The sequence below is a fragment of the Scyliorhinus torazame genome, chromosome 18 (genome assembly GCF_047496885.1).
Source record: "Scyliorhinus torazame isolate Kashiwa2021f chromosome 18, sScyTor2.1, whole genome shotgun sequence".
Taxonomy (NCBI): domain Eukaryota; kingdom Metazoa; phylum Chordata; class Chondrichthyes; order Carcharhiniformes; family Scyliorhinidae; genus Scyliorhinus; species Scyliorhinus torazame.
The window spans coordinates 43,937,989-43,950,321 of record NC_092724.1 but is presented as its reverse complement, the minus strand read 5'-3'; the positions used below and the strand labels follow the sequence as shown (position 1 = coordinate 43,950,321).

Genomic DNA, 12,333 nt, shown 5'->3' with positions numbered 1-12,333 from the left:
AGGCGCCCTAAAAGCCATTGCGGACCGCTACATCCAGTTCCCTGTGCAACGGGCCAGATAGGATGCACGGCAGCGGGCTTCACTGTGGCGACCAGGATGCACATGGTCCAGGGGGCGATCAATGGGATGCACGTCGCCGTGCGGCCACCTGCAGATAGCAGGGTCGTGTTCACGAATAAGAAGGGGACCTATTCCATGAACATTCAGGTGGTCTGTGACCACCGCATGATGATCCTGCACGTCTGCACCCAGTACCCGGGCAGTGTACATGACTCATTCGTATTGGTGCAATCTTTCATCCCCAACATGTCCGAGGGACGCCCCCCCTGCTGAAGTGCTGGTTGCTGGGCGACAGGGGTTACCCGTTGCGGTCGTGGCTGATGACGCCTATACGGAGGCCACAGACTGACGCGGAGAACCGCTACAACGATGCCCGTGCAGCGACCAGGGGTATGATAGAGAGGTGCTTTGGGCTGCTGAAAATGCACTTCAGGTGCCTGGACCACTCTGGAGGGGCCCTCTAGTACCCGTCAGATAAGGTCTGATGTGTTATGTCATCTGGGATAACACAGGCTGCAACTGGATGCAGCTTTAACCAAAAGATACTCCAGACCTTGAAATTAGTTCAATCTGATTTATTGAACCAGTAGCACAGTTCTGAGTTCGACTCTCTGCTAAGCTAAGTGTGGTTACTCTGTCTGACTGAACCAGACTAGCTCTTAGCCACGTGCTGGAGGTGTGATACTGTACATACACCCTGACTCACTCTGTAGATGTTCATCAGTGGAAAGAGGCGGAGTGTGAGTGCCCCGTGCCTTTTATAGTGAGATACCACCCCTGAGTGTCCTGCCTGCTCATTGGTCATGTCCTGTTCTCTGTGTTCATTAGCTGCCTGTCTGTATATCATTATCTGCATGTCTGCATATCATGACATCTCCCCTTTTTGTTTTATGTTTTGGTGGCACATGGGAACGTACTTGCATGTGGTGGCATATATTAACATATTTACAAGTGGTGGTATATGTGAACGTATTTACATGTGAAGACAGCTGCCTAATGTGAGAAAACAGAACAGCAAACAAAACAAATGTTCATAAGTCCAGTCTCTGGGGCATGCGTCTGATCCTTGTCGACTGCCGGAGAGGTGGTGGTGGGGGCGACGGCGCCTTGACAGGCGGGATGGAAGCCTGACCGGTGGCCTCGTAGTTCGAGGTATCCGGAGGTGGCAAAACAACGGACGGAAACTGAGAAGAAAGCGGTTGCGGGCAGGCAACTATGCGCAGTGCCCATCTGTTTCGTCGCACAACAGAACCATCAGCCATACGTACAACATACGAGCGGGGCGCAGCCTGTCGAACAACGACAGCTGGAGCAGACCATCCACTATCCTGATCCTGACAGTGTCCATCGGGGATAACATGGGCAAATCGGTGGCATGAGCATCATAGCCCTGCTTTTGCTGGTTTCGGAGCTGCTGCACCTTCTGCAGCACCGGGAGATGATCCAGGTTGGGCAAGTGTATGGCTGGAAGTGTCGTCCGCAGGTCCCTGTTCATCAGGAGTTGACCCGGTGACATGCCAGTGGACAGTGGGGTCACCCGGTATGCAAGCAGTGCGAGGTAGATGTCAGAAGCAGAATCCGCGGCCTTGCAGCTGAGCTGTTTCACAATGAGCACCCCTTTTTCAACCTTCCCATTGGACTGCGGATAGTGTGGGCTGGAAGTGACATGTTTGAAATGGTATGACTTGGCAAACATAGACCACTCGTGGCTGTTGAAGCACTGGCCATTGTCACTCATGACAGTGAGTGGGATACCATGCCTGGAGAACGTCTCCTTACAGGCCTTGATGACGGTCCGAGATGTGAGGTCTGAGAGCTTCACGAAGAAATAGTCAATAATCAACATGTAGTTACGACCATTCACACGAAAGAGGTCGATAATAAACCTTGGACCATGGGGAGGTCTCGATTTCATGCTACTGGAGCGTCTCCTTGCACTGCGCTGGCTGGAAGCATTGACAGGTCGCACAGTTGAGGACCATGGTCGAGATGTCCTGGCTAATACCAGGCCAGTAGACAGCCTGCCTGGCTCTGTCTCTGCACTTCTTGATGCCCAGGTGTCCCTCGTGGATTTGGCAGAGCACCAAGCTCTGGAGACTGTGTGGAATTACAATCCGGTCCAGCTTGAGGAGGATACCATCAATCAACGTCGGGTAGTCCTTTACATTGTGAAATTGAGGGCACTGCCCTTTCTGCCAGCCATTGGCGAGGTGGTGCATGACACGCTGCAAGAGGGGGTCTTTGGCTGTCTCCTCGCGGATCCGAACCACCTTCTCATCAGACGCCGGGAGGGTGTTAGCACACAGCTGCACCTGAGATTCAATCTGCCGGATGATTTCCAGCGGTTCACTAGGCAATGTGATGGAGCGGAACAATGCATCAGCGATGGTGAGCTCCTTGCCAGGCGTTTACACTAAGTCAAAGTCGTACCTTCTGAGTTTGAGGAGGATGCCGCTGCAACCGAGGCGTCATGTCGTTCAGGCCCTTGTGGATAATGTGGACCAGAGGCCTGTGATCCGTCTCGACAGTGAATGTCGGCAGGCCGTAGACATAGTCGTGAAACTTGAGAATGCCAGTGAGAAGACCCAGGCATTCCTTCTCTATTTGTGCATACCGTGTTTCGGTGGGCATCATGGCCCTCGATGCGTAGGCTACCGGTGCCCAGGATGAAGTGTCATCGCGTTGAAGCAGCACCGCACCGATGCCAACCTGGCTCGCATCTGTCAAGATCTTCGTCTCCCTGTCTGGTTCGAAAAATGCCAAGACGGGTGCAGTGGTGAGCTTGGCTTTCAGCTCCAACCACTCTGCCTGATGTGCTACCTTCCACTCAAAGGCAGTGGACTTTTTCAGCAGGTTTCGTAGGGCCATGGTGTGTGAGTCCAGGTTTGGGATGAACTTGCCCAGAAAATTGACCATGCCCAGGAAGTGCAACACCGCCTTCTTGTCTTCAGGGACCTTCATGGCTTCGATGGCCTTGACCTTGTCTGTGTCCGGGCGCACGCCCTGCTGTGAGATCTGGTCACCAAGAACTTGAGTGTCGACACGTGGGTGCGTCTGATGCAAGGAAGATCATGACCGGTTCGGCCGCATCGTTGTGGTGTGCTGCGTCCTGCACAACGTAGCCCAGCAGAGGGGCGATGTGCTGCAGGCAGAGGAGGGGGAAGGGGAAGAACAGCGAGATGAGGCGCAGAACTCTCCAGATGAGGAGGATGGGGGCAATGGTCAGGACAGACTGGAGACAGCCCCCGTTAACAGCTGGGCCAGTGGGCACAGGACAGGCTGATAGCCGCCCGGTTCACGGACTAGGGGGGCGTGGGAATCGCCGTGTATGGGCATAGACTACACACCATGGCACCAGCCTACCAACCTCACCCCACCCACCTGCACCCCACCCGCATGCACACCACCCCTCCATTGCACATCCACCAGCGGCACAACTGGCTGGGCTCACACTGTCGCCGGTGGAAACGTGTCTATTGCAGGCCATGGAGGATGATGACTACCCACCCTGCGATGAGCTCTGGGCTCTACATCGTTGGACGATGCCACAGTACCACCCTCCACCCGGACCGTCCCTGCATGTGGCCGTGACACTGCAGCGCACGGTCCCGTCGCCTGCCCAGGAGGATGGCGAGGGGGACACTCACCTGAGGCCGACGTTCTATCACCCCTCACACACCCCTTGGCGCTCACCTCACACCACACCCCCGCACGCATCGGACAGAGCACAAAGGCAGCTTCTATCGGTGTGAAAGTGATTTTAATAACAAACCGTTCATACACATGCCCTAGCCCCAGAACTAATCTGTGCCCTGCACCCGTTCCAACTTACTCGGTGTCTAAATTTTTTGTCTTACGGGCCCTGTGACTACGTCTAGGTGGTTCCCCAGACGGTACAGCAGAACCGGAGGTGGACTCCTGTGATTCCTGCCCTGTGACCAGGGACCCTTTTGGCGGCCATTTCCTGGGGCGGCCTGGCCTAGATGGGCCAGGCTGTGGCTCGGGCGACTGGGATGGTGAGCTGCCAGCCTGTCCTGCCCGTCGCCCACCAAGATGCACCTGGGACGGAAGGGGGGTGGGGGGGAAGAGAGATAGAAAGAGTCCGAGGTGTCGTGGTGTTCCGGGGCCGCCGCCTCCCTCGGGGTGCCCGATGGCGCCCGGCCTCTACATGGGTCGGGGATGCGAACGGACCGAGCACCCGACGCCCCCCTGACACCTGGTGCTGCCAGTCCTGGAGGTCCGCCCTGGTATCAACGAGTTTGCAGCCATGGAACGCAGGGAGTTGGCCATCCCTGTCTGTACAGGGCGACGCCGGCCAACACCTGGGCAATGGCGCCGGTGCCCTCAGTGATAGCCTGCAGAAACTGGCCCATTGCCTGCTGAGACTGGGCCACGGCATTGAGCGCCTCTGCGATCTGCTGTTGGCTCTGGCTCATGGCTGCCTGTGAGAGGGCAGCCATGTCCTGGGCCACGAAAGCCCCACACCTTGCATACTGCGACCCATAGCTGACACCCATTGCCTCCATCGCGTATGCCACCCGTGCGGTGTCAGCCTGGGTGGCACGCATGACCGGCGCCACTACCTGCTCCTGCACGTGGGTGGACTCCTCCACCTTCGTCTGCAGCTGCCGCAAGCCGGACGTCACCCCCTTCGGTCATCCCTTGGTCCGTGACTGCATCGGGTCTATGGGTGGGTGTGGTAACTCCAGGAACCCGGGACCAGTCTGGGCAGCAGATGGTTGTCTGCGCTGGGCTGCCCTCCGACTGCCCGGCCCCTCAGCTGCTCCTGCCTCCACCTGCTGTACCGGGACGGCTGTGTTGCACACCAGTTAGTGTCCCAGATACCACATCGCTAAAGTGCCCAACCGAGGTGAGTGTCTCTGCTATGGTGGAGGGTGTAGGAGATAGCAGTGACGTAATGGCGTGCTCCTCATCCGACCCAAAGTCCGCGGTCCCCTGGAGTGGTGATTCCTGTCCATCCGTCCCATGTGTGTGATTCCTGTCCATCCCCCCTTGCCCCCACATCCCCCCCCTTGCCCCCACATCCCCCCCTTGCCCCCACATCCCCCCCTTGCCCCCACATCCCCCCCTTGCCCCCACATCCCCCCCTTGCCCCCACATCCCCCCCTTGCCCCCACATCCCCCCCTTGCCCCCACATCCCCCCCTTGCCCCCACATCCCCCCCTTGCCCCCACATCCCCCCCTTGTCCCCACATCTCCTCCCCTTGCCCACACATCCCCCCCTTGCCCCCACATCCCCCCCTTGCCCCCACATCCTACCCTTCCCCCCCTTGCCCCCACATCCCCCCCTTGCCCCCACATCCCCCCCTTGCCCCCACATCCCCCCCTTGCCCCCACATCCCCCCTTGCCCCCACATCCCCCCTTGCCCCCACATCCCCCCCTTGCCCCCACATCCCCCCCTTGCCCCCACATCCCCCCCCTTGCCCCCACATCCCCCCTTGCCCCCACATCCCCCCCTTGCCCCCACATCCCCCCCTTGCCCCCACATCCCCCCCTTGCCCCCACATTCCCCCCTTGCCCCCACATCCCCCCCCTTGCCCCCACATCCCCCCTTGCCCCCACATCCCCCCCCTTGCCCCCACATCCCCCCCTTGCCCCCACATCCCCCCCTTGCCCCCACATCCCCCCTTGCCCCCACATCCCCCCTTGCCCCCACATCCCCCTTGCCCCCACATCCCCCTTGCCCCCACATCCCCCTTGCCCCCACATCCCCCCTTGCCCCCACATCCCCCCTTGCCCCCACATCCCCCCTTGCCCCCACATCCCCCCTTGCCCCCACATCCCCCTTGCCCCCACATCCCCCCTTGCCCCCACATCCCCCCTTGCCCCCACATCCCCCCTTGCCCCCACATCCCCCCTTGCCCCCACATCCCCCCTTGCCCCCACGTCCCCCCTTGCCCCCACGTCCCCCCTTGCCCCCACGTCCCCCCTTGCCCCCACGTCCCCCCTTGCCCCCACGTCCCCCCCTTGCCCCCACGTCCCCCCCTTGCCCCCACGTCCCCCCTTGCCCCCACGTCCCCCCCTTGCCCCCACGTCCCCCCCTTGCCCCCACGTCCCCCCCTTGCCCCCACGTCCCCCCCTTGCCCCCACGTCCCCCCCTTGCCCCCACGTCCCCCCCTTGCCCCCACGTCCCCCCCTTGCCCCCACGTCCCCCCCTTGCCCCCACGTCCCCCCCTTGCCCCCACGTCCCCCCTTGCCCCCACGTCCCCCCCCTTGTCCCCACGTCCCCCCTTGCCCCCACGTCCCCCCCTTGCCCCCACGTCCCCCCCCTTGCCCCCACGTCCCCCCCTTGCCCCCACGTCCCCCCCTTGCCCCCACATCCCCCCCTTGCCCCCACATCCCCCCCTTGCCCCCACATCCCCCCTTGCCCCCACATCCCCCCTTGCCCCCACATCCCCCCTTGCCCCCACATCCCCCCTTGCCCCCACATCCCCCCCTTGCCCCCACATCCCCCCCTTGCCCCCACATCCCCCCCTTGCCCCCACATCCCCCCCTTGCCCCCACATCCCCCCCTTGCCCCCACATCCCCCCCTTGCCCCCACATCCCCCCCTTGCCCCCACATCCCCCCCTTGCCCCCACATCCCCCCCTTGCCCCCACATCCCCCCCTTGCCCCCACATCCCCCCCTTGCCCCCACATCCCCCCCTTGCCCCCACATCCCCCCCTTGCCCCCACATCCCCCCCTTGCCCCCACATCCCCCCTTGCCCCCACATCCCCCCCTTGCCCCCACATCCCCCCCTTGCCCCCACATCCCCCCCTTGCCCCCACATCCCCCCCTTGCCCCCACATCCCCCCCTTGCCCCCACATCCCACCCTTGCCCCCACACCCCCCCCTTGCCCCCACACCCCCCCCTTGCCCCCACACCCCCCCCTTGCCCCCACACCCCCCCCTTGCCCCCACATCCCCCCTTGCCCCCACATCCCCCCCTTGCCCCCACATCCCCCCCTTGCCCCCACATCCCCCCCTTGCCCCCACATCCCCCCCTTGCCCCCACATCCCCCCCTTGCCCCCACATCCCCCCCTTGCCCCCACATCCCCCCCTTGCCCCCACATCCCCCCCTTGCCCCCACATCCCCCCCTTGCCCCCACATCCCCCCCTTGCCCCCACATCCCCCCCTTGCCCCCACATCCCCCCCTTGCCCCCACATCCCCCCCTTGCCCCCACATCCCCCCTTGCCCCCACATCCCCCCTTGCCCCCACATCCCCCCCTTGCCCCCACATCCCCCCCCTTGCCCCCACATCCCCCCCTTGCCCCCACATCCCCCCCCTTGCCCCCACATCCCCCCCTTGCCCCCCACATCCCCCCCCTTGCCCCCCACATTCCCCCCCTTGCCCCCCACATCCCCCCCTTGCCCCATAGATATTTCTTTCAAAATAGATATGGGGGAAGGGGGAATATTGGGGAAAATGCGGGGAGGGGGGATATGGGGAAGGGGGGATATGGGGGAAGGGAAAGGGGGGCGGGCAGTGGGGGGGTCTCACTTGGCACTGTGCGGCGGGTGGCCATTTTGCCAGGTCTCCGGGGGGCGGGGGCATCTTTTGTGCAGTGATGCCATTCCTATCTCAGTTGGCAACGCATCTTTCACTTATGTGACCTCAGTACATCCAAAGCTCTGCTAACCAAATCGTAACTCAAACAAATACCCCTCACCCATGTCTCCGACGCGGGTCCATGACTGGTGACGCCGTCGCGAATGGCATCACGCCACTAGCCCATTCGGAGCCGGAGAATTCCTGACATTTCTGGTGGCCTGACGCCGGAGTGATTCTCGCCGTTTTTGACACCGGGTTCGGGCCATCGCGCCAATTCACGGAGAATCCTGCCCCTCATTTTTAACCTGCGTCCCCTAGTGCTAGCTCCTCTAGGAGGGGAAACTTCCTTTCAGCATCCACCATATCAAATCTCCTGGGGATCTTGTGTGTTTCAATAAGATCACCTCTCATTCTTCGAAACTCCGACTTGACCAAACTTTCCTTATCAGATAACTGTTCAAACTCTTCCTATCTGTTTTTATATTTCTAGCTAGTAGCTTTCTCTCGTACTCCAATTTCTCCCTCCTTATCTTTTGCTGGTTTTAAAATTCTGCCCAATCTTCTGACCTACCACTAATCTTTGTAGAATCATATGCCTTTTCTTTCAAAATTGATAATATCTTCTTCAGTTAGTCATGACTGGTGCCTCTTTCTCCGAGACTCCTCCTTTCTCACTGGAATGTTTGTTTACTGAGTATTCTGAAATATCTCCTTCAATGCCTACCACAGAATCTCTACTGACCTACACCTTATCCTAATTTCCAAGTTCACTTTAATCAGCCCTGTCTTCATATCTTTATAACCCACTATATTTAAATTTAAACCACTAGTATTTGCCGACTCGTCTCTCCCGCAAACCAAATGCAAAATTCAACCATGCCTAAGACAGGGATGGAACAAGAACAAAAACAAACCAGTTGAGGTTGAAGGCAATAATGATATGGGCTTCAGAGACCAATGTTTTGACTATTGAAGTAGGTGGTCAATCTACTTAGGAGTTCCTTTGCTATGAAGTCATTAATTAATCCTGTCTCATTGCTCTTTGCATTTCTAGAATAGCCTGTTCTCTACTTGGCTCAAAAATGTGCTGCTCTATGAAATTGTTTTGAAAATGCACAATGAGCTCATCTTCAAGGCTACCTATACCAATCTGTCAGGCAGCCAGGAAAACCATGGCTGATCGTCTGCCTCAACTCCTCTTTCCTGCCCCTCTCCCCATATCGCTTGATTCCCTGAGAGGTTAAAAATCTGTCCATCTCAGCTTCGATTATACCCCATTTTAGAGCATCTACAACCCCCTGGGGTAGAGAACACCCAAGATTCAGAAGCTTCTGAGTGAGGACATTTCTTCTGATCTCTGTTCTAAATGACCAATTCCTTATTGTATCTCTGTGTTCTAGATTCCCAGCCAGGGGAAAAAATCTGTATGTCTGCCATGTCAAATCCTTTCAGAATCTTCAAGACCTCTCTTTCTCTTGCCCCTGCACCATTTACCATCAGTCTCCACTACCTTGCTCCTGTTTTTCCCCTGACTGAACCTTGGGAACATCATGGGCTGGATTCTCCGTCCCGCCACATTTCTGTTTCAGCATGCCGGCGGGATGCTCCGTTACGCCGGCTGGACAATGGGGTTTCCCATTGTGGGGCAGCCCCATGCCGCCGGGAAACCCCCCCCGGGCTGCCGGCAGAGCGGAGCATCCCGCCGGCGGAGAATCCAGCCCCATGTACTCACATTGCCTTCAACCTCAACTGTTTTGTTTTTGTTCTTTTGAGTTCATTCAAGGAATATGGGCTTCACTGGCTAGGCCAACACGTATTGCCCATCCCTAATTGCCTTTTAGATGGTGGTGGTGAGCTGCCTTCGTGAACCGTTGCAGTCCATGTGGTGTAGTTACATCCACAGTGCTGTTAGGGAGGGAGTTCCAGGATTTTGATCCAAAATTCCATCCCTATCTTAGTTGGCAACGCATCTTTCACTTCTGTAACCTCAGTACATCCAAAGCTCTGCTACCCATATCGTAACTCGTACAAATACCCCTCACCCATGACCCCGATCTTCACTGATACGCACTAACTCCGTTTCCCAGTGCCTCAGACTTCCAAGTTCTCTTCCTCGTATTTAAATCCTTTCCTGGATCCATGCTATGACTAATCTGTCACCTTCTCCAGCCCCACAATTTCTCACTTTCCACTGCCAAATTTATTGCACCAGTACTCGCCTTCTTCCGCTCTCTTTGCCCCACAATTCGAGGCTTGGCCCCTATGATCTGGAATTCCATTCTGCTGTACCTTCCCTTGTCCTTAAAGAGCTTTGTGAAAACCCATCTTGCTGACTATGCATTTGGTCACCACATTTAAGATATTGGCTCAGTCTTCATCCTTTGATCGAGTATTTCACTGAAGCACCCTACATTGCTGATGTTTCACAAATGTGGTTGCTTTAATCAGTTGTCATGTCTGTACCTCTTTGTTTGGCATGAGGTTTTCAGTATTAAATCATACGTTGAGGACGAAAGTGATGTCTGAAAATGTTGTTTGCGTGATTACGTCTAGCTTGTGACTCCGCCTCTTTCCCTTCTTTTAGGATAGGAACCTCTGTTGATTTGCTTGTCTCCATTTGTGTCATCTTTGCCATGTCCTTTGTGCCAGCCAGCTTTGTTCTCTTCCTCATCGAAGAGCGTGTCAGCAAAGCCAAGCACCTGCAGTTTGTTAGTGGCGTGAAGCCTGGCATTTATTGGCTTGCGAATTTTGCATGGGATATGGTAAGTACACCTCCGTTCATAAAATGTACATGAGCTGTGGAAGGAACTGTGACATTATGTATAATGTCTAGCACATTAAGGGTTAATGTAATACTCTAGCCGACCACTAGATGGAGTTGGGAGCAGACCTATTAAAAGAAATGCCGCTCGGGCTTCTGGGGGAGAGTGATAGAGACGGCCAGAGAGAACAGGAGCAGAGCAGAGAACAATTTAAGATACTGTGCATGAGACAGATGTTAGTATCGTGTAGATTGTAGTTTAGTTATAATATTGCTTGCTTTAGGAATAGTGACCGAACTGTATAATAAGTAACATGATAAATTTTAGCTTTGTTTATTTGACTAAGCTTTTTGTGGTCTTTGTGCACACTATGAATCCATCCTGAGTATTAGCAACACAAAGAACACCACAGTAACCTCAATCAATATGGTAGAGTCTGAAATAAGATACATCGTACAAGGATTTCGAAAGGTGATCACGGAACTGCTTGACGTGGGATTGGAGAGCAGCGCAAGAAAGGAGATGACAACTAATCATTTAAAAATGCATGAGTAACCCAGGACAACCAACATGGATTTGTTAAAGATAAGCTTTTGGCAAATGTATTTTTTTTAAGAGGTAGCTAACTGGATGGGTGAAGCCAATATATTGGATATGATGCCGATTTAACTTTAGAAATCATTCAAAAGACGAGTCAAGAGATTGGTTATAAAATCTCTGTTTTACGACAGGAGGGAGTGAAGCAGCAAGTTAGTTGGCAGACCGAAAACAAGAGTTTACAGTTAATGGGCTTTTCTTGGAACAGAGAAGGTTTAAAGGTTTTGAACTCCTGGGGTCAGTGCTTGGTCTACTTTTTGTTCCCTGTGTGTAATAATGATTTGGGCTTGTGTATCATGAGCACAATATTCAAATTTGCTGATGACACAAATGAAAGGTTTGGCAAACAACGAGGATGACTCTGCAAGACTTCAGGAAGACCTAGCCAGAATGGGCAGATAGGTAGTGGCTGTGATTTAATATGGATAAGTACACTTTGGGAGAAAAACACTGAACGAATGGGTATATTCATACAATGGAGAGGGTATGGCTGAACAGAATGACTGATGGTTCAAATACATAATGCACAGGGTGCAAATGCACTCGGGTTTGAGGGTTTATAAGTATGATTATAGAGTGCAAGAATAAAAAACAATGATGCATTTATACAGAACATGCTCTGGGCGGCTATGAGTATTATGGACAGTGATGTATGTCCCATTAGAGAAAACAACAGATAGCATGTAGCGTCAATTAACAAGGGTGATTCCAGGGATAGGGAAGTAGTTACAAGGAGAGACTTGTAATACCAGACTTATTTCTGCTAGTGTGGCTCGGATAAAGCTGAGAGGAAAAGGAATAGTGAGTTTTAACACCATCAAAAGTTTAGGTTGTAAGTTCGTTCTTTCATAGAGCATAGAACATACAGTGCAGAAGGAGGCCATTCGACCCATCGAGTCTGCACCAACCCTCTTAAGCCCTCACTTCCACCCTATCCCAGTAACCCAATAACCCCTCCTAACCTTTTTTTTGGGACACTAAGGGGAATTTAGCATGGCCAATCCACCTAACCTGCCTGTCTTTGGACTGTGGGAGGAAACCAGAGCACCCAGAGGAAACCCACGCAGACACGGGGAGAACGTGCAGACTCCACACAGACAGTGTGACCCAGCGGGAAATTGAACCTGGGACCCTGGCGCTGTGAAGCCACAGTGCTATCCACTTGTGCTACCGTGCTGCCTGAACGAGGAATCAGTAACAAAATGTTATCAATTTTGAGTCAAGAGTGAAAAGACAGATTTGGACAAAATCCGTTTATGCAGTGTTAATACGTTAAATATTTTCTCATTGGCCCACTGTAGCTGTGATCATTATATCTGTGAAGGGGAAATGCGCTACATATTGGAGCAGAGAAAT

The 12,333-nt window shown here is 55.2% G+C and overlaps 1 protein-coding gene across 3 annotated transcripts in view; it reads left to right on the top strand.

The window, feature by feature from the left end:
- The window catches only part of LOC140395177 (phospholipid-transporting ATPase ABCA1-like), a 246,267-nt gene that overhangs the window by 196,881 nt on the left and 37,053 nt on the right, over positions 1-12,333 (top strand). For all 3 annotated transcript variants that reach the window (XM_072482683.1, XM_072482684.1, XM_072482682.1), the window contains one exon: positions 10,203-10,380. In XM_072482683.1, coding sequence (XP_072338784.1) covers positions 10,203-10,380 — 178 coding nt within the window. The remainder of the gene's footprint in view (positions 1-10,202; positions 10,381-12,333) is intronic.